The sequence below is a fragment of the Antechinus flavipes genome, chromosome 1 (assembly GCF_016432865.1).
Source record: "Antechinus flavipes isolate AdamAnt ecotype Samford, QLD, Australia chromosome 1, AdamAnt_v2, whole genome shotgun sequence".
NCBI lineage: Eukaryota > Metazoa > Chordata > Mammalia > Dasyuromorphia > Dasyuridae > Antechinus > Antechinus flavipes.
The window spans coordinates 680,395,919-680,417,786 of NC_067398.1; the positions used below are offsets into that span (position 1 = coordinate 680,395,919).

A 21,868-nucleotide genomic window follows, 5' to 3' on the forward strand; every position below is an offset into this window, starting at 1 on the left:
AGGGCAGTAAGCAGCCTGCTCCCCAATGGACACAAGGACAGAGGACCCATAGGGAGGCCACTAGCATCAGGGCCCAAGCATTAGCAAGGGAAGAGGAAAGCTAAGCCGGGAAGTTAAAGCCGGAGGAAGCACTGGGACAGGGCGGGAATTCAGGATGGGAAGCAGGGGACATAACCAGAGCCAGGATTAGGAAGGGCTGGGTCCTGGATAGAGGTAGCTCACCACCCCGATAAGATCCCCTCGGCCATATTCCCCGACCAATTCCTTCTTGCCACTGCCCCTCTGGATGACAGAGCGCAGGCGCCCATTGAGTACAATGTAGGTACAGTCTGAGCGATCACCCTGTCTGGAGTATAGGGACACAGGTGGGGAAGATCAGAAAGTGCCTGGTTTTCCCCCAGAGAACTTCAATGATAAAGCCAGGGTGGGACTGGGAAAACCAAGGCCCCAGGAATTCATGAAGGGAAAAAGGATACCCAAAAATCCATCAATCACAAGGACCTTCAGCAACTAGAACCTGGGAGATTCAGGTTGAAGGATTCCAGGGTTTAGGGTGTCTAATGAGAGGAAATACAGATGGGAAATGGGATCTAGGGCAAGAGGAATTTAGGTTTAAGGTTCCAGGGTTAAGGCTCTGTTACCTGTAGAGGGCACGGCCAGCTTCCACTGAGGTCCAGTCAATTGCAAAGTCCATCTGGCGTACAAATGGGGACATGCGAGCAGCCACGGTGTGGGCAGCGCTCAGGACCACACTTGGCTGCTCCCGCATGATCCTGGGACGGGAAGAGGAAACAGGATGGCATGGAGACCCTGTTGTCCCCTCCCCGCCTCCCCCAAACACCCCAGTCCTGCTTGGCCAGCCGGGGTGTCCATACGCACTCATAGAAGCCCGACTTGGAAATGCGCAGGAAAGTACAGTCCCGCTGCGCCCGCAGGGTGAAGATGAGCGGCTCCCCTGTCAGCACGGCCAGCTGCCCCACCAGCTCTCCAGGCTGGGCTACAAACAGACACACGTCCTCCGCCTTGTCAATCATGCGCTGGTACACGTGCAAACAGCCCCAGAGCACAAAGTGCAGGCTGGCATCCTAGGGCAGGGCCGGAGGGGGAAAAAGAAGGGCAAGGTTGGAAAGATGCCTCCCTTTAGGGGGATAACTTCAAGCATGACTGACAGGCCCTCCAGTGGGAGCCACCGGCCACTGACCTAAACACTTGGAAATGGGGGTACAACTGCGTGGGAGAGAAGACCTACGAGGCAGCAGGCTGTGGATCTGAAGTCGGGGGCTCAGGCCCAAATCCCAGGTCTCCTAGAACAAATTCCTTCATCTTTCTGGGCCTCCATTTCCTCAATTGCAAATGAGAGGATTGGACTGGACGATGTCTCTTCCAATTCTAATTTTTTTCTAAAATTTTAAAATTCTAAAACTTTGCTCTTGAGATCCTGTCAAGTCTGACAAAACATCAGCTAATAGGAAAAGATGAGCACCAGGAAGATATCAGGTCTAGAACAGAAAGGATCCATCTTTCTGAAGGGGGAACAAGGACAGGTGAGAAGCTAGAAGTAAACCAGATCTCCTGGTGAGAAACAAGGCCTCTTCTAGAAACTGGAAAATGAATGGATGCCCATCAATTGGAGAATGGCTGGGTAAATTGTGGTATATGAATGTTATGGAATATTATTGTTCTGTAAGAAATGACCAGCAGGATGAATACAGAGAGGACTGGTGAGACTTACATGAACTAAGTGAAATGAGCAGAACCAGGAGATCATTATACACTTCAACAACGATATTGTATGAGGACATATTTTGATGGAAGTGGATTTCTTTGACAAAGAGACCTAACTGAGTTTCAATTGATAAATGACGGACAAAAGCAGCTACACCCAAAGAAAGAACACTGGGAAACGAATGTGAACTATTGTAATGGGCTGAGGCTTGAGTTGATGCACTGAGGTCCCAAGCACATGAGGCTAAATAGTAATTGGACCATACTCTATTAATAGATAAGCTTGGAGAGAGAATGGCCCCCACCCACTCTTTGTGCAAGTCCTGATGTGTTGTATAGGAAATGACGATTTTGGTGGGTGGAGGCAGGGGAGTGGAGAAGGAAGGGGAGGGGAGACCTTTGGGACGGCCATTGCCTCAGTTGCCGACACAGTTGCCTCCATGGTTGCCTCGGCTCGCGTCGCTCTCTCTTAGCTGGCTTCCTGTCGCAACTGCCTATATTTGCTATCGCAATCTTTCTTGCCTATATTTGCTATAGCAATCTTTATTCACCTCTTTGCTTCAATAAATATTGAAGATTTTCCCCTTAACCTGAATTCCTGACTCCGGCTGACTTTAAATACGCGGTCATTACATTTGGCGCCCAACGTGGGGCCCAAGGACCCTACTTTCACTGAAGAAGTCTCCAGTGACCAGGAACTTAGGTGAGTATAAGACAAACAGGGAACTTATTTTCTTAAAGACTAAAGCAGTAACTTTTTGGCTGAAATGGGACAGATCCTAGGTAAAGATTCTCCATCCCCCACCCCCCACTGAGCCATCTCCTCCCCTTCCTTCTCCACTCCCCTGCCTCCACCCACCAAAATCGTCATTTCCTATACAACACATCAGGACTTGCACAAAGAGTGGGTGGGGGCCATTCTCTCTCCAAGCTTATCTATTAATAGAGTATGGTCCAATTACTATTTAGCCTCATGTGCTTGGGACCTCAGTGCATCAACTCAAGCCTCAGCCCATTACAAACTATCTGCATTTTTGTTTTTCTTCCCGGGTTATTTATACCTTCTGAATCCAATTCTCCCTATGCAACAAGAGAACTGTTCAGTTCTGCAAACATATATTGTATCTAGGATATACTGTAACATATCCAACATATAAAGGACTGCTTGCCATCTAGGGGAGGGGGCAGAGGGAGGGAGGGAGGGAAAAAAAAATTGGAACAGAAACGAATGTCAATATAAAGTAATTATTAAATAAAAATTAAATTTAAAAAAAAAAAAAGAGAAACAAGGCCTCTTGATGGAGCCACTTGAAGCTGGGTCTGGGCACCTTCCTGCTGACAGAGCAAGAAGTCAGAAGGAAGAAGAGAATTAGTCCTAAGAACTGGAATATGAGTAAGAATAAATTTTTTTAAAGACCCAGAAAAAAGGAACCAGGACATAGAATGGAACCATGTTTGCACCAGAAAGCACAGATAGTATACAGCAAGGTTTTGGTGAGGTAAGAAAAATAACGTGAAATAATACACATTTACAAAAACACCTCTCATATATGACTTCATCTGAACTTCACAGCACCATAAAGAGGCATTATTATGCCCCTTTTAATGATGTAGAAACTGAGGCTGAGAGCCTAGTCATACAACTAATAAGTGTCCAAGACAGATTCAAATTTAGATTTTCCTGACTCCAAGCCGGTATTCCATCCCCTTTGACATCTAGCTGCCAGAGGAAGTCCAGTGAGAGGTGACTGAGTCTCCTTCAAAATCAGTAAAGGCAGCCCCAACACACAGGACCAGAGAACACCAGGGTCCCTCAAAGGGGAGAGGGGAAAGAGTGTTAGGTCAAAAGCTAATTCAACCATTTGCTGTCTATGGGATCTTAGCTAGCTCTTCAAGCTCCCCAGCTGCAACAACTGTAAAAGGAAGAGGAAGAGGGGCAGCCAGGTGGTTCAATGGATAGAGCACCAGCCCTGAAGTCAGGAGGAACTGAGTTCAAATCCAGCCTCAGACACTTAACGCTTCCTAGCTGTGTGACCCTGGGCAAGTCACTTAACCCCAATTGCCTCAGCGGGGTAAAAAAGAATAAATAAGACGAAGGGGATGAACTGAAGAATCTCTCCCATCTATAGCCTTAAATCAAATGATCTGAAGGTGAAAACAGAGGCCTAGGGAAGACCAAGAGGGCTGAAAGCAGGGGAAGGCCTGGGCCTGGAGGTCTGGGGCTGCTTCTAAGGGCCAGAGCCAGGTACTGAGAGGCCTTGGCCATGACTGGGCTAGAGCTAAGGGCTAACAGAGGCTGAGGGGGTCAGCTGGGGCCCAAGGCTCCCCAGGAGGGAAACAGAATTCCATGCTTGACCCTCAGTGACATTTCCTCTGCTGGTGACACCCGTGCCCACAGTTTATGCTGAGGGCCTCTGAAACCCCAGCAAGGCTCCCTGGAGGGCTTCAGCACTGTGGAAGGAACAGGGGCCTGCTTCTGATTCTTCTTGGCAGGAGAGAGAGCATAGATGCCCGCAGCCTGGACTCACTAGAACCGCAAGCTGTTCATTCTATTGCAGGACAGCTCTATTGTTGGGAAACCAATTCTCATGTGAAAGGCAGAATGGCGTCAAGAAAGAACACAAGACATGGAGCCGGGAATGACCCGGCTTTGAACCCTAGCAGGGTGACAGGGGCAGCTCAATTAACTCCTCTAACTCTATTTCCTCATTAATAAAATAGGCCTACCTCACAGAATTGTGAGGATTAAATAAGATAGCATACTGAGGTTTGCAAACCTAAAAGCACTATTAAAAAATAACTACTATTGTTAATTTTTTAATTTAACAGAGATCTGTCTTCTACCCTCGATCCCAAGTGATGCAGAATAAATTTAATTCTCTTACATGGAGACCCTTTAGATAAGCGAAGACTGCTCCGGTCTTCAAAACCAATATAGTCTTCTCATCCCTGGGCCAAAGCTTTGAATCCACTTCCCACATCCTCACTACCCTGTTTGTCAATAATGCCTTTCTTAAAATGAGGTTCCCAAATTGAATGGATGCCCCCTAGTTGGGGAATTCTGACTGAATAAGTTATGGTATATGAATGTAAGGGAATATTATTGTTTTATAAGAAATGACAAGCAGGCTGATTTCAGAAAAATCTGGAAAGACTTACACAAACTGATGCTAGATGAAGTGAACAAAATCAAGAGAACACTGTACACAGCAACAATATTATTTGATGATCAAGTGCAATGGACATGGTTCTTTTCAACAAAGAGGTGATTCAAGGCAATTCCAACAGACTTGTGATAGAAAATGTCATCCACATCCAGAGAGAGAACTATGGAGACTGAATGTGGATCACAGCATAGTACTTTTACCATATCTGTAATTGGTTGTTTGCTTGGCTTCTTTCCTTTCTTGTATTTTTTTTCTCTTTTGATCTAAGTTTTCTTGAACAGCATGATAAATGTGGAAATATATTTAGAATTGCACTTGTTTAACCTATAGTGGATTGCTTTTTATCTTGGGGAGGGAGAAAGGGAAGAGGTAAAGGAGAAAAATCTGGCAGATTTTGTCAAAGGTTTTGTAAAGGTAAATGTTGAAAACTATTTTTGGGGAAAAATTTTGGAAATTTATTTGGAAAAATAAAACATAAAAAGGAAAAAAGGGGGAAAAAATAAAATGGGGTTTCCAGAATGTAATTCAATACCCAAACTATGACATGAGCAGGGCAGAGTTTAAGATCATCACCACACTTTTTTGAGATCTCTGACTCTTGCATAAATGAAGCCTAAAATCACATTAGCTTTTTGGCTGTCAGATTATGGTAGATTGATGCCCCACTAAAAGTCTTAGATCAAGAATAAAACAAAAGTCCTAGATATTTTTCATATGAATGGACCAAGTCTCTCCTAGCTTATGTTTAGATGATCAATTAGGCAAAATTGACCTTTTTTGACCAATAAAAAAGACTTTATATTAATCCTTACTCAAAAGGAGAAAGGCAAGGCAGGGGGTGAGATCAGACATGAATGTGAAGGACAAAAGCGTCTGGTACACTATCATCCCTGGGGTCATGAAGACAGGACGGAACAACAAATTCAATTTCACTTGACTAGACTCTGATTGGCAATCTGCTCTGCCGGGTCAGTGGTCAAGCTCCCAATCTTGTCATCTAATGAAATAATGAGCTACATCTCTGTAGAATTCTCCAGTTTTTAAAGTTTTAAGTTTTAAACTTTACATGCCCTTCTGCACATCAAGTTCAAAATCACATTTGCCAGGAGCATTCTACATAACAGTAACCTGCTTCTATAGATAAAGGGACTGAGGAAAAGATTGTCATTCTTCCACAATCACAGAGAGAATACGTGTCAGAAGCAGGATCGGAACTCAGATCTCCCTAGCTCCAAGCCTGGCATTCTACTCATTCTCTATCCCTGCTAATCCCCTCACAAGGACTGCATCTAAATCATCAATAAATATGTTCCAAGGGCCTGGGAGAGAGTCCTGTGGCCACCACTAGGGACTTCACTCTCGACTGGCATTCTTTGGTCCAGTAATTCAACAACCTTCAAACATTCTCCTGGCCACAGCTACCCATTTAGTGCACAAGCGTATCATGGGAAATGTTATAAAATTTCCCACTGTCGCATAAATAAGTGAATGAGGCCAACATAAATACGTGAATAAGACTCTACCTGTTTAGTAACTCAGCCCAAAGGGGGAAATGAGGTTAGTGTGACATAACTGGCTCTGGATGAACCCAGGATGACTCTCGGAGATCACATCCTATAAGTTTAATGACCCATCTCAGAATTAGTCCTGCAAATCAAAGCTCATTGGCTAGTAGTTTCTGGAACCCACCTCTTTCCCTCCAGGACACTCCTAATAGGAGAGGCCCAAACCAGTTCATCCTGATAAAGTGAGTCCATGTCCACTAAGCAGAGCCACAAGTATCCCACAACCACCATCTATCAAACGGCCAAGAAAGCAGAACCAGCCCAGCTCTGGCACGTTCTCAACCACTACTGTCCCCATAGAGACAAGAAGCCTAGAAGGACTGCAGACATTTCTCTAATCTTGCCTGATCTTATCTAGCCCCAATCTCAGTCCAAGAAAAGTTACAGAAGAACAGGAGACCAGCAATTTCACAACTGGAATGCTCAGAGAAACTTTGTGAACTGAGAAATTCCTTGCCTTTGGGATCAGGGATCCTTCTTCCATTCAGGCGCAGTGTATGAATATCTATCTGTCTGTCTGTCTGTTTTGTCTCCTTTCATATCAAACACTGGCATCAGTGTCTCATCTTGACCACTGAGAGGGAGCTGGCAAAACTGCATACTTGGGAAGGCTGCATAACCTTGAGCCCAGCAGTACCACCACCAAATCTAGACTCGAAAGTGCCAAAAGAAACAGGAAAAGGGCCCATACGTGCCGAGATATTGATAGTAGTTTTTTCAATGGCAAAGAACTAGAAAGTAAGGTTGTTCATCTGGGAAATGGCTGAACAAGATATGGTACATGAATAGGATAGAATTCTATCGTGTCATAAGAAATGATGAAGGAGATGATTCCAGAGGCCTGGGAAGACCAGAATAAATTGACAAAGAATGAAGGGAGAAGAACCAGGAGGATAATTTTCACAATAACAACAGTCAAGCCAAACATCTCTGAAAGACTTAAGAACTTTGATCGAAACAATGACCTTCTGGGTTTCTGGAGGACACAATGAAAAATGTTATTCACCTCCTAACAAGTGCACAGACTCTAGGTGCAGAACAAGACATGCATTTGTGGACACAGCCAATGTGGAACCTGAGCTGTCTTTCTTTCTTTTTCAGTGGAGAAGGAGAAAAAGTGAATTTTTCTTGAATGCAAGAGAGACTGCAGAGGCAGTGGTCCCAGAGCAGGCCAATGAGACTGTCTTCCTGGCAAGATTCTCCCTGTTACTGATCCTAAGGATTGACAAGTGGACATAAAGCTGGTGCTTCCAAAAATGAGAGATCTATGGGCCTCGCATCCCCTTACCAGGTTTTTCTGTGCTTTCTACTTACAATATCGTTTTTCTTAATAGGGAAGAGTTCAATTCATTCTGCATTTATTACTGTTGACCAGCTAGCCTCAGCAAAAAGATCTTCTATTTTTTTACTTTTATTGCTCTTACAGCACATAAATAAGCCCTCCATTTACTGAAAAGTTGAGTTCATTCAGCCTGACAATCTTATAGGATTCCCCTTCCAAGGCCTATTTGGCTTTGAATATGTGCCCTCACTTGCTTCATTTTAAAATCAACCTCTGCAGAGAGCTCTTGGAAAAAACACTGCTCCCTTGAGATGCTCATTTCTCCCTATCCTTTCCCATCAGAATAATTCACGATTAGGTCATTAGAATTTTATTTTTGAGACTTCTGGGCCCTGTGGGTAGCCTTTGCTTTCAGAGTTTCAGACCATGAGACCTCTCTTTACTCTGACCTTTCTGAAATCCATCTGCCTCGTCTCCAGGGGACCCACAAGACTACATCCCACACTTCCCTCCTCCTATCTAATATGAACTCTATATTGGTGGGGTTGCTGCTTTCTAAGGTTCCTGTCACTTCACCAACTCTCCCCATTGTGGGTCCCCCCAATCAAGAACAATACCTCCCATCATCGCTTCCTCTGAACATGGCAGGAAGACAATATAAGAATCAATCAACAGTTTTGCTTTCAAGAGAAAGGACCTGTTCAGGTCTGCGTGCCGTTAATGCCCCTGTCAGTCATGCTTCTAAGCAGCTGTACTGAGAGCTCTTCATGCCGAGAGCATCAAGCCCTAGAAACACTGCTTTTCTTCGGGAGGTCTGTTATCATTCAGAAGAAAGAACTCAGCCTAACTCTCCACACAAGAAAACCCAGATGGACAAAGACAGAATGCCCACTGTTAGAGATTGCAAGATTATGAGGATGCAAAACCCAGAGAGCAGACCTAACGGGGACTAGACCTTGGCAGCTGCGGAACGGAGCCCAGAAGAGAACTGGAGGGAAATTGTTTAGTGGTTTAAAAGGCTTCAAGCTTCTCTATGTAATAAAGCCCCATCTTTTAACATCAATATTCTTCTTTCAACGATGCTTGACAGTCGAGTCATGAAATGAATACTAACCTCTGTGGAATGAAAGGGTCACCAAAGATCAGAGAGAATAATGGGGCTGCTGAGCACAAATAGGGAGCAGGATATTACCAAAGAACCCCACAGAGGGAGCAATAGAAAGGATGTTGTCAGAAAGATGTCTGGCTGAAGAGGAAGAAGGCTAGTCAGAGTTTAAAAGATGGATAATTCTGCATCTTATTGCTTCCCTGGGATCCATGGGAGATCTAGATGAGGTATTCTAACCAGGAGTCTGTGAATCTGAGTTTTTTAAATATTCTGATTACTGTTATTTCATTCACATTTGGTTTCCCTTACAATCCTCTGTGTCTTGTGCTGAAGAGCATCATTCTGAGAAAAAGGGGAAGAAGTCCTGATCTGGAGGAAGGATGCTTAATGGACCCTCCATTGGCCCTCCCACATCCCCAAGGACTGTGTCCGGATGGCGCACCCACACCGCCCAGCTCCCTGAGCCAAGCCATCAAAGGCAGCAAAGCAGGAAGATCTCAGGCCTTTCTCTCCCCTGGTCCAAGAGCCCGGACCCTCCTCCAGTGCCACTCTCCATTATGACCTTCTGTTTGTTTCACTTTTCTGTGGTTTCCCAGGAAGAATTAGTCACGACTTGTTAGGGTCTATGGGAAGTTTTCCTGATGACGTAGGAAGACAAACTGCTGAATCCCAAGTGGTTGGCAGTGTCTGGGTGGTGGCTAACCAGCACCAGGGCCAGCACAGGGCATGGGGGAGGGGATCAGGGACCCTCGGAGATGATGAGTGGGAACCACTGAGAACATGGGCGCAAGGCTGAAGCTGGGATGTGCTACCTTGGCTATTGTCTTTCTAACCCCTTTGGGGAGGCGAGCTCAGCTATCTGGGCCTGAGGAGCTGAAGCCCGCCGCAGAGCTCACCGAGGCACAGGCCCGTGCCAGGAGGGAAGGAGGCAGGACAGGCTAGGGCTCACCTGGTCACCCTGGCGGGCGATGACCGTGCCCGCCTTTGCATGGTGCAGCAGCACGCGGCTGTTCAGCAGCGTGGGGTCCTGGAAACAGCGAAGGACAAGAAGGCTCTCAGGAGGGGCCCCAGCCTTCCACAACCCCCGCCTCTCCCCCGCTCCCTGCCTACCTCAATCTTCATCAGCTTCACCAGCTCCCGCTTGGCCGCCTCAATGATGCTACTGGTCTGGCGGCCTTGGTAGGGCCCGAAGGGGCAGTCCCCCCCGGCTGACTCATCCTCGCAGAAGCTGTACTCACAGGCCCCCGCCGGCTGTTCCCGAGGCTCCTGAGACATCAACTGGGTGGAACCAGGAAGTCAGGGAGCCCCCAGCTCAGACCCCTCCTCCCCTGACCACCTTCCACATGCGCGGCCTCAGTCAGGCGCCCAAGGAGCCCGCCAGGAGTTTAACGCCTCAGTGGGCTTGGGGGTGTGGAACAAAGAGGGGGCAGGGCCTCACCCGGGGCGTACTGGGAAGGGGGCTCCCCGAGCTCTCTTCCTGCAGGGACACAGAAATTCGGCCTCGCTCATAGGCCATGTCAAAGTCGGAGCGCGGCCCCCGCTGCAGCCCTGGAAAGGGATGGAAGAAGGGAAGCCTTGGGGTCGGTGCCCCATCTCACTCCAGATCTTTCCCTCTTTCTTGACCCTTACCAGAGATGTCCACAGGCATGGAGATGCACCGGCTCAGCAGGGGAGCGGGAGGGGGCTCCAGAGAGGTTGGGGGCTTCACAGGATCCCCTGGAGAGGGAAGGAGGCACACTCAACCTTGATGGTGCCTCCTCTCCAAGTCCACCACCTGGGTCTGGGGAACCGGGGGGCCAAGACAAATGGAAGGCTCTAAAAGGAGCAGGTAGGGCAAGGGCTATCGAGACAAACTCCTTCCAGCTTGGGACACAGGCTGCCACCGACCCCAGCTGTTACTGTGGGGGAGCAAGGGGATGGGAGGACCTGGAAATCCAGTCGGAAAGGCCAAGGTGGGGACAGGAGGCTACGGCGGGCACACAAGATATCCCAAGGGCCCAACAGGAATTCAGGCAAGGAACCTGGGGGACCAGGAAGGGGGGCTCCAGTAGGGTCCAGGGGTCGGGCAAGAGGATCCCGTGCTTCTTCAGCAGTAGAGGCATTGATGACACGTTTGGGACCCCTAACGGGGCTGGTTCGGGTTGGGAGGCCAGGGCTCGGGAACAGGCGCAGCGGCTGCATCTCCTGAACAGAGCGGGCGAGGGTATGGCGAAGCGGTCCTTTCCAGAACAAGCCCTGCCCCAGCTCAGCCCATCCGCCACAGCCCCTCCCGTCCCCCCCCACTCACGTGGCTGAAGAGCTCATTGGTCAGGCCCAGGTAGTTGTGAAGGGCCAAGAATGTCACTCGCTGCAGGCGCACCATGATGATCTGAAGGTGAGCACAGAACCAGGGTCAGGGCCCTTGGAGAAGAGGGGTCAGGAAGCTGGAGGAGGGGCCCGTGGGGAGAGGGGGGACCAACCTGCACAACTCTCACAAGGCTCTCGGGGTACTTCGCAAAGACGGCAGAGAAGGCTTCGACTGGCAGCCGCAACACCGTGGAGTCCCGGGCAGCGCGGGCAGAGACCGTCCTGTACGGACGCTGGTGCCCCTGAAGGGGCAATGCCATGGAGTCAGGGAGCCGGGCACACCCTCTGGTCCAGCCGCCTTCCCCTGCAGCCTCCAGAACTCACCGTGATGACATCCAGGATGCTGAGGAGGCTGTTGACACTGTCCCCAGGGAAGACCTCCTTCACCACACACTCCTTCCCATCCTGGAAAACGGCAGCAGCTAGCCTCCGAAGGCCAGCACTTGGCCCCCGCACCCCCACCAGCAGGTGTCTGACATCCAGCCCCTTCCTTCCACGGTCCCCACCACGGGCTCCCTTACTGCCCTTGTCTCCCGGTCACCTCCCCCCTCTGGCCTGATGCTGCTTGGCCCCCAGCCAGCCCTCTGACCAGGCCTGCTCACAGGGCCCGGGAGGCAGAGCTCCAGCTGCCCGTCCTGGACCACGTAGATGCTGGCGTCGGGCTGGCCTGGCCGGAACACGTAGTCGCCCTGGCTCAGCCGCTGGAACACCATGTGGCGACAGAGCTCCAAGAAGAGCGGCTTCTCAAAGTGGCCGAGCACTCTGCGGGGGGGAGAGGGCGTCAGGACCAGCCCACGCCGGCTCCGCCGCCCCCCGCTCCCCACTCACCGAACGTTCTTGAGCATGTAGAGCACCTCGGAGGGCAGGTGTGAATTGGCCACGTCAAACTCGGTGAGGTCGGCCTCCAGCACCGCGGGGGGAGGCTCTTTTCGCTGCAGGGTTGGCGTCTCTTTCTGGATCCGGAGGATCCTAGGGGTGCGGGCATTATGTGTTGGGGGGGACAGACCAAGACAGCCCGCCTCCCCTGGGAATCCTGGATTGGGCCGGGAGGGGAGTCCTTACTTCTTGGCAATGTTCAACATCTTGAGTTTCTTCTTCATTCGGGGCCGGGAGGCTGTGGAGATCGTGGTGTCCACCAGGGAGGAGGTCGACTGGGAAACCTGGAGCAGGGAAGGGGCCCATCAGCAGGCCCTCCCACCAGGCACACCAGCAGGCAGGGAGGAAGGCGGGGGGAGAAGGGGGGGGGAGAGACGAGAGGGCAGCGAGTGGACTTTGGGAAACCGACGCGCCAAGGGAGGGGCCGAACCTTGCGCATGATCTTGCGTCCATAGAACAGGACCTTGTCCCTCTTGCGGAATCGATACTTGGGAGTCTCCTGGGCCTGGACCTCTAGCAAGTACAAGCACAGGCCCCAGTGAGCCCACGGCTCAGCCCACACCCTCTCCAGGCTCTAGCTTCCGGCCCCCGGCCCACATCCCGCCAGAAGCCAGCACGTTCTCCCCCAGAGATGACCACAAAGGGCCCACAGAACCCGTTAGGCAGCCTCACTCTTTGTCCGCAGCCTCCGAACCAGCACAAGGATGAGGGTGGCCATGAGCAGCACAACGGCCCCGACACCAATCATCATCCCCATCACCTGCGATGAAAAACACCGAATGCCCAGTCACACACGAGCCTAGGACCTCTGCCCCGCGAGAACCCCTCCCTCCTCCCTGTTGTCCACACCGTGCTCTTCCCCTTGAATATTCTCTCTCTGGTACCTACTGAAATCGCAGCTGGGCCTCAAGGCTCCCTGTCCAAGGCCCTTCCCTGAGCGGCCGAGCCCCCGAGGAGCTTCAGCACCCGCCCCCCCACGTGGCACTCGGCGTGGCTGCCCCGCATCTCGCCCCCTTCCTACAGCCTGCGGGCTCGCGCAGGGCTGGCGCCTCGCTGCTCTCTCTGGATCCCCCCCTAAAATCACTGAACTTCTGTCCATCTCTCCTACAGTCCCGCTGGCTGAGGGTCACCCCAAAGGAGGCTCTGGGAAGCCTGACTGGCAGAACAAGAACATCAGGGACCTCATTTCCCTTCCACGGACGGGGATGAAGATGTTTTTTAAGGGCCCTTTCAGCTCTGTCCTTCTGGCAATTTGATTCCAGGTCTTCAAATTCTCACCAGCAAAGCCAGACTAAACCAAGTCCGGCATGCTGGGAGTTGAAGTTCCTACTAATGCCAGATGGGGGCAGTGCACCTTGGGAGTCGGGACCACTGATGCCCTCAAAGCTGCCAGACTCACCAGGCTGGTCTGCAGTGGGTCCTCCACTAGCAGCTTGATGTTGGGTAGCATGTCCGTCAGGGCGGCATCCTGGAGGGCAGAGGAGGGACAGCTTCTGGGGGGACGACCCGAGCCTCTTCCCCTCCCAGGACGGGAACAATAAACGCCTGGCCCTCATCCCCCCAAGTCCCCCAGGCCACCTACCTGCGGTGGGGGCTGGGGCAGCTCGGACTCACTCTGGCCCATGTCTGCCGCTGGCTCCGGGGCTGCCTCGGAGGTCCGGCTGTGGCCCTGTGGGGCCCTGGGGGGCCAGGGAACAGGACAGGTGAGGTGGTGGAAGCTGGGGCTGGCCCCCCAGGGCTGCCCTAAGCCCCGACACATAGCCAGAGAAGCGGCCGCAGGGGGTGCGGTTGGGAAGGGAGAGGACAAAGGCCAGGGCAAGGTAAGGAAAGGGTGGGGCTGCCCAGAAGCAACATGAGCCAGCACCCTGCTTCTCAGCGGCAACGCGAGGCTCCCCACACTCCTCCCATAACTTCACGGGTCTTAGCCGCTAAGGGCCGACTCCCAATCACCCTCAAGGACAGCCCCCTCTCCCTCTTCTGGAACACAGGACAATGGAGGGAGCCCTGGTACCCAACCCCCCAGGACCGCTCCTTCCAGACATCCACAGCTCTCAGGTCCCAAGAGGAACACAGCAACAGAAGATGAGACCGCCACAGAGCTGAAGTAAGAAGTCACTTCCTCCTGGCCCCACACCCTCGGGCAGCCCTGGAAAATCCCCAGAGCCCAGGGCTTCACAGAAATGTGGGGGAAAATTCCACCGGGGCCAGAACCCCAACTGCCCAAAGAGCAGTCGCCACAGGAGTCGCAGGCATCCAATCCTGGCTAGTCATGAGAAAATCCAGGGGAGAGGAAGCCTCTGCCCAACCCCCAACTCTTAGAGGGTTCCCTCCCTTTCCCCTCCCCCTTGTCAGAAGACATCCCAAGCAAACTACTGGGGGTGACTGGAATATTACTGGAAACACTGGGAAATTACTGACAGACACTAAGATGGAAATAGGGTCACGATGGATCTTGGAGACATTGGACTATGATAGGGAAACAGGTGGGCATCACTGGGGCTACTGGGGCTACTGGGGCCAAGTGGAATGTCTGTGAAGAACACCAGAAGGTGATTATTGAAGGACAAAATTTAAGAGTCATAATAGCTAGAATTTCTACAGCAATTTAAGATTAGCAAAGGACTTTAAATGTATTAACTTATTTGATTGATCTTCACAACTCTGAAGCAGATACTATCATTATTCTCAATTATTCCCATTTTACAGATGAGGAAATTGAAATGAAGGGAGGCACACAGCTAGGAAGTATCTGAGCTAGGACTCCAACAGGTCTTCCGGAATCCAAGTCCACATTCTTTCTACAGTGCTACCTGCCTGATTACTTATTCAAAAGAAAAATTAAAAACCAGATCAAAAGAGCTGTTGAAATAGCGATCTATTTAAAGAAGATGAACTCAGTGTGAGGAAATTCATGAGACAAAATGGGGAAATGCGGTAAAGAATAGCTGGGTGAAGATCAAAGGAGATAAGAAAGCGGTATTGTCACAGGCTCCCACTGCCCAGGAACTCAGGAAACATGTCACAGATGGGCCCCAGAGATGATATAATGATGGCGCAGAACAGGGGATGGAAATCACCCTCATACATTGCCCTCTTGGCCAAAAGCAGAGCAACTGACAAATTCTTGACCTGTCCTGATGATAATTTCATTCTTCAAAAAGAAAAGCAATCAAAAGGAGGAATTGCAATAATGGCTCTGACTGACCTAACAAGATGAACCAGTTACTAAACAAGCAACAGACCTGTTCTATCTTGCACTTTAAGACTAAGAAGAAAAAGGGGGATAAAGTCAAATATGCAGCTCAGGCTTAGAGGCAGCGGCTTTCCAAAAGTCCAGAGAACAAGCAGGTTCTTAGGGCCTAAAGTGCTCCAAGGGAAGCTAGCTTGAAAGAAATGGGGAGCAATGAAGAATGAGGTTTCTATGAGGCAAGCACAGATGATTCCTGTCTAAAGGAAACTGAGGCAAGGGGACATGGAACTAAGACATGAACCCACTTAGAAGATGGAAACGCAAGCAGGTAGAAGAGGCTGAGAAGGGAATCTGTGGGGAAGGCTTGAGTTCAGAGGAAGCTAAGGCTGTAGATGAATGCTAAGGATAACAAAAGGGTGATTACAGATCACAGAGGAAATGCTCTCTGGACCTGAAGGAAAAAACACAAGGGTTGAGTTGAAAGTCAGTATTAGTCCCAAGATGTTAAGACAGTTAACCACCTGGCCTTGATGAATTAGGGTTGCAAACAAAGTACAGATGAAATGCAGCCCAAGAAGCGATGAACCTCATTAAGACACATCTCATGACTGAAGCCAGTTCCAATGATCTTGTGATGAAGAGAGCCATCTACGCGCAGAGAGGACTGTGGGAACTGAGTGTGGATCACAACATAGCATTCTCACTCTTTTTGTTGTTCGCTTGCATTTTTTGTTCATTTTTTCCTTTTTTGATCTGACTTTTCTCATGCAGCACAATAAGTATAGAAATATGTATAGAAGAATTGCTACATGTTTAACATATATTGGTTTACTTGACATTTAGGGGAGGGGATAGGAAGAAAGGGGAAAATTTAGAATACAAGGTTTTGCAAGGGTCAACATTGAAAAAATATCCATGCATGTTTTGAAAATAAAAAGCTTTAATAAAAAATTTAAAAATACAATAAATGTTTACCCTAATTAAAGAAAAAATACATGGGGGGAAAAGATATCTCAAAGATCACAAAGAACAGGAGAAACACCAGGCAGATGAACCAATTTTTAATAAAGGGAAGAAGGTGGAAGATGCAAACTAAGGAACTTTGAGTTCGGTTTCAAATCTAGGCAAAATTCTATAATGTATTATCAGAGGGGTGATTTGTGAGCATTTGGGGGGCAGGGGAAGTCAGAATCATCAAGAACTAGCATGGTTTCATCCGGAACAAGCCAAGCCTGACTAAGCTCCCTTTACTCTCTGACATGGTTAATACACTGAGATAAGGGACATGTTGAAATATCTGATTATCAAGCAGTAAACCAGCCAGTAAAAAGCTATTGTGCTGTTTTCTTGGACATGGAGTGACTTTGAGGAAAGAAGCTGGATGCAATTAAAACTACTGTAATGGCAGGACCCAATTTTTTGATGTCAATTTGAAGCAGGAAGGGGAAGGTTCCATTGAGTGCCCCACAGATATGTGCAGAGCTCTGCAATATTCAGTGCCTTAGATGAAAGCATAGAAGGCAGGCTTAGAAAATCTGTAGATTACACAAAGCTAAAACCCTGAATAACAGACAGGATCCAAAAAGATCTCATTAGACTAGAACAATGGGTAGAGTCTAGTAATGAGGAGTTTAATGCAGATAAACAAAATCCTAAGTTTAGGGGGTTAGGAAAAAAAACAACAACAAAAAGAAGCTTCCAAAAATGGGATGATGGGACATGGAGGAATGAGGGGTGGAGAATAGTTAGAGAACAGACATTGTAAACAAGATCTGGGAATATTATTGGCCTGCACATTCCAAATTCTTTAAAAGAGATTTGGCAGCAAAAGCTAAGTAATCTTAAGCGACAGTGAGGGAGACAGTGTCCCTGAGAATCAAAGTGATGATCTGGTCATGAGCTGGGAGTATTATGTTCAGTTAAGGTGCTACATCTCAGTAAGGATTTTTGATAAACTAGATCGAGATTGGGGACAGAGGTGTGTGTGTGTGTGTGTGTGTGTGTGTGTGTGTGTGTGTGACCAGAACAGTGACAAGACTGGAGAGCATGCCATATGAAGACTGACAAAAGTAAGGATGAATATTGAGTCTAGAAAGCAAAATCTTGGGGAACAAGACAGCTGTGCTTTTTAAAGAGCAGCTGTGGAAGGCGGGTGGAAACAGGAAGAAGTGAACAAGGGGAAGGTTTCAAATAAAGACTAGTGTAAATGAAAGTGAATGAAGTAAACAAATAAGGCCTTTCTGGGCGTCTGTGCCTTCTGGCTTTCTTCAAGTGCCACTTTATGAGACTTTCTGACCTGCCTCATCCTAGTTTCTTCACTCTACTGGTTATGTCCAGTATATCTGTCTAGATTGTTTGTACATAGTTGTTTACTCACTTTCCCCCCGTTAGACTGGGAACTGCTTCTGGCACACAGACATTTAATAAATTTTTATCGATTAACTACCATCAGAGTGGTCAAAAAGGAGAGCCTACTTTGGTAAAGAGTAGATTCTCCTTCACTGGAGGTCAGGTCAAGAAGAGGCTTTTTGTCCATCTGTCAAAGGTTTCAGAGGGAATTCTTGTCCAGATACCAGTTGGACTGGAGGGCTTTGGAAAGTCAACAAGAGGATTCTGTAAAAGGGGTGGGGAAAATACAGGACTAAAAGGGACTAAAGGTGCTTAAGAGACCAAGGGGAGTCAGGGGGTTAAGGGGATGGATAGAAAGGGAGTTGGAGGGAGGGATATAAGCCAATGAAAATAAGGGTTATGAGTCTTGCGGAGCTGGAAGACTAAGAATCTAAGAAGAATTCTGAAGACAGAGAGGGCTGAAGAGATAGAAGGGACTATGATGAGAACTGAAGCAATAAGAGCACCCTGAGATCCATCCAGAGATGGAAGCAACCTGTTTCTAGAGATCAGACCAGAGGTCATGTAATCTAAGATGCTCCCAGATAAAAATCTCTTCTGTATCATCCATTCTGACCATCCCTAGCCTGGATCTCCGACCCTTGTTTGTTGCCTGAATGCACTCTTCTGCTTTTTCTTCTTATTTTACATAATTTGTTAGTGATTTTACCTTTTCAATTTGACCATCTCTAACCAGACAAATCCCAAATCTACTACATATTTTGTCCTGATCATTTGTTTGAATGGAGGTCACCCATGATCAGTTACCTGCTGGACATTTCCACTGGATGTTCTGTAAAAATCTCAGACCAACCATGTCTAGAACAGAGCCCATTAGCTCCATCCACCCCAACCTCCAGATACCCCTAATTCACCTCCCTCTCTTCAAGCATCCAAGTTCACAATCAGAATCATCTTAGAGTCCTATCAGTTGCCATGTCCTATTGATTCTGCTTCCATAAGCTTTCTCAAGTTCACACCAACTACCTCTGTGAGTTGGAGGAAGAGCTGCCCTGGAGGACTCAGATGGAAGTAGCCAGTTGAACAACACAAGCTTCTTTTCTTCTTCCCCTTCCCTTCCCTCTGTCCACATAGGGTATCATGCTCTTACCAGTGGATGCTCTACCCAAAGGGGTGTAAATTTTGATTGCTAAAAACTCAAAAGATACCTAGGGGGTTATAGGCTAGGACCATGCCTTAAACCCAAATCCCTCTGGTTCTCATTAATTGGCCAACGGTAGGTACCAGGTCACTGTTTGGGCCCTGATTGGCTCAAGTTGAATGTAAACAGCAGTCATTTCCATTTTGGCCAGAAATCTAGGTCCTCTTCCAGACAGTTATATTTTTTCTTTCTTTCTTTTTGATAATTCTCTGCCTCATTTCTTACATAGTCTTCTTACCTTACCTAGCATCGATTAGACATTGCCTAAGTCAAACTGAAACATGGGGCAGCTAGGTGGCACAGTGGATGGAGCACCAGCCCTGAAGTCAGGAGGACCTGAGTTCAAATCTGACCTCAGACCCTTAACACTTCCTAGCTGTGTGACCCTGGGCAAGTCACTTAACCCCAACTGCCTCAGAAAGAAAAAAAAAAAAAAACCCTTTTAAACATGTTAAAGACATTAGCTTAAAAAGGACAAGGTCTTTGCATTGGGGATCACCTCAAATTATTCTGATCTATATCTGGCCATTGGACCAGATAGCTCTGGAGGAGAAAGTGAGGCAGGTGACCTTGGCTAGCTTCCCTGACATCACATCATGGCATCACCTCCCTGATGTCCAAACAATTTTCTGTTCACATAGCATTTTGTAGGGTTGAAGAGGGCTGCAGGAAGGAGGGGGAGACCAAAAATGGCTCTTAGGTGACACACAAGATAACTTGGGAAAGTAAAAGTACCTCCCTTACCCCCTTATCTTTGAGTACCTCAAGCAACCCCACCCAGATGAACCCTATTTTCTTGGCCACTGAATAAATAGGCACATGTAATTTCAGACCATTGTCAGAGGCTTCAAAAGATACTGGAGGGATGGGTTAATGTCCAAGTATCAAGAAGACATGAGATCAGATATTCCCTCTGACACAAGTTGGCTGTCACTTAATTCCTAATTGTCCCATAGAATTTTCAAAATTCTCTTATAAATTGCAAACCAGGCCAATCCTGGTAGAGGAATTTCCTCACCAAAAGTTCTCTATGTGTTCCCTATGTCAATTATATCACAGATTCAATTTGGAAGAAAAATGTGGAAGATGAAATGCCACAGAACCAGCAAAGGATGAATGTCTCAACTCAAGGGGAAAAAAGAGAGAGAAAAGGATAGTTTCCCAAATGTAAGCCTGAGGGTTAGACAATGACTCAAGAGCAAATTCTAGAATATATCATTAGCAAAGAAGGTGGTGATCACAAAGAGCCATCATGGCTTCATCAGGAACAGGATAAGTTAGAACAACCTCATTTCCCCTTCTGAAGTGGTTACTAGAGATTGGTAGGCTGGGAAACTGCCCTTTACCTAAATATTTGCAAAGCATTTCATAAAGACTCTCAATCTGTAGTGAGCAAAAAGAGAGAGGTGTGGACTAAATGACAGCACGATTAAGTAGACTTAGAGCAGATGAAAGGCCTTAACTGGAGAGTAGTCCTTAATGGCAGGTCTTCATTTTTCAGCATCATCTGCTAGCTTTCAAGATTTGACAATAGGGGCAGCTAAGGTGGTGTGATGGACGGAGCACAGCCAAATCTGACCTTCGATCTTTGACCCTTATTAGCAGTGTGACACTGGTCAAGTACTTACCCCCAACTACCTCATTAAAAAAAAAAAAAAAAGGACAATAACCCCGAGACTGGAAGGGGTAAGTGAGGGAGAACTAACGCAATAGATAGACACCCATCAGGATTTTGGGGAAATCTTGCCAAGCTAGAACCTCGGGCCAAATATAATACGAAGCTCGACAGGAAGAAATGTAAAGTCTTATGCCGAAGCTCAAACAACCCGACGCTGCAAATACAAAGCAGGAGAAGCCCGGCCCCACCGGAGCCTGTGCGAAAAAGATGGGCTGCTCTGGTGGCCAATGGTTGCTGAGGTGTGAGCCAGAGCGAGGGGCCGCGCTGCCCGGTAAGATGCTCCAGGGCGTTCTACGGGCGAGGTTCAGGACTCCGAGCAGCGGGAGGAGGGGAGCCAGGATGGCAGCGCAGAGGCCGGCTCGGACCCTGGCACCTCGGAGGAGTCGCTTCCCGGCGGCCCAAGGTCCTGCCTAGCCCGGCCTCCCCCGGGCCAGCCAAACTGGGGCCCTGCCTCGGTAGTGACGCCCAACCCCCAACGCTCGGTGCCCCCCTGCTGCCTGCGGCTCGAAAGACACAGCCCGCTCCCGGGGCAGGGAGCTCCGGGCCCGCACACGCTGCGGCTCATCTGCCTCGGGGGCAGCCGGCGAGGCTCGGAGAAGGGAAGCCCCGGCAGGATCCCGGGTTGGCCCCAAGGCCACGGGAAAACCGCAAAGGGGTCGGGGCGCACTCCCCACCCAGGAGGGGTCCCTCGCTGGATGGCAGCAAACAGGAATAGGGGGCGCTAAGTGGGCCCAGAGCTTCCCTCCCCGCGCTGACACACACACGGGAGGGCCCCTCCCCATCTCCCCCGAGTCGGGTCTTCTCCACTCGCCGCCAGATGCTCCTGCCCTCGGGAAAGCACCGGGTGCTTGGTGGTGCCGGGAGGAGGGGGCGTCTGGACTGTTTGTTGGACTGCGCATCCCCAGCATCGGGCATACAGTAAGAGCCTCATAGATGTTTCGGTTGGATTCAATCGACTCAGGGGAACGGAGAAAATTAGGAACAAGGAGGGGAGGGGGGCAGGGACATTATAGGACCAGAAGGGACGAGACGGAGGCGGAGAGGGGGGACGACTTCGGGGATCACCCCAGTCCGCCCGCTTGTCACTAACACCGCCCCGGGATCACGCGCCGGGGGCCCAGGACTCACCAGGGCCCGCAGCCGCCTCAGCTCCGCGGCGCCGCCGCCGCCGCCAGTCCCTCCACCACCACCGCAGCAGTGCGGCCCCTTTAAATTACGATTCACGGCGCACCGTGATGATCTCATATTTCCGTCCCCGCCCTTTCTCGGCCACCGTACCCCACGATTTGCTGTGGAATACCTCCAAGTTTAAAATGGCTGCCGAGACTCTTGTTTTGTTTTAGCCGCCCAGGGCATGGGCTCCTCTCCACCCCTCCAACAT

At 49.2% G+C, this 21,868-nt stretch overlaps 1 protein-coding gene across 6 annotated transcripts in view; it reads right to left on the reverse strand.

Annotated features, from left to right (window-relative positions):
• PNPLA6 (patatin like phospholipase domain containing 6) overlaps positions 1 to 21,861 on the reverse strand; it is a 45,063-nt gene extending 23,202 nt beyond the window's left edge. Inside the window, exons 1-19 of one of the 6 annotated variants that reach the window (XM_051972526.1) lie at positions 21,616 to 21,861; positions 13,652 to 13,748; positions 13,469 to 13,537; positions 12,742 to 12,829; positions 12,500 to 12,582; positions 12,256 to 12,353; positions 12,022 to 12,162; positions 11,796 to 11,955; positions 11,518 to 11,598; positions 11,307 to 11,435; positions 11,135 to 11,215; positions 10,869 to 11,031; positions 10,477 to 10,563; positions 10,286 to 10,395; positions 9,958 to 10,125; positions 9,797 to 9,874; positions 880 to 1,085; positions 642 to 773; positions 223 to 346 (exon numbers count right to left, since the gene is read on the reverse strand). In XM_051972526.1, coding sequence (XP_051828486.1) covers positions 223 to 346; positions 642 to 773; positions 880 to 1,085; positions 9,797 to 9,874; positions 9,958 to 10,125; positions 10,286 to 10,395; positions 10,477 to 10,563; positions 10,869 to 11,031; positions 11,135 to 11,215; positions 11,307 to 11,435; positions 11,518 to 11,598; positions 11,796 to 11,955; positions 12,022 to 12,162; positions 12,256 to 12,353; positions 12,500 to 12,582; positions 12,742 to 12,829; positions 13,469 to 13,537; positions 13,652 to 13,693 — 2,040 coding nt within the window. In that variant the 5' untranslated portion in view covers positions 13,694 to 13,748; positions 21,616 to 21,861. Of the gene's footprint in view, positions 1 to 222; positions 347 to 641; positions 774 to 879; positions 1,086 to 9,796; positions 9,875 to 9,957; positions 10,126 to 10,285; positions 10,396 to 10,476; positions 10,564 to 10,868; positions 11,032 to 11,134; positions 11,216 to 11,306; positions 11,436 to 11,517; positions 11,599 to 11,795; positions 11,956 to 12,021; positions 12,163 to 12,255; positions 12,354 to 12,499; positions 12,583 to 12,741; positions 12,830 to 13,468; positions 13,538 to 13,651; positions 14,134 to 21,615 lie in introns of those variants that run through there. The other 5 variants (XM_051972524.1, XM_051972522.1, XM_051972521.1 and 2 more) reach the window with 5 other exon arrangements.
• Positions 21,862 to 21,868: the final 7 nt, after the last annotated feature.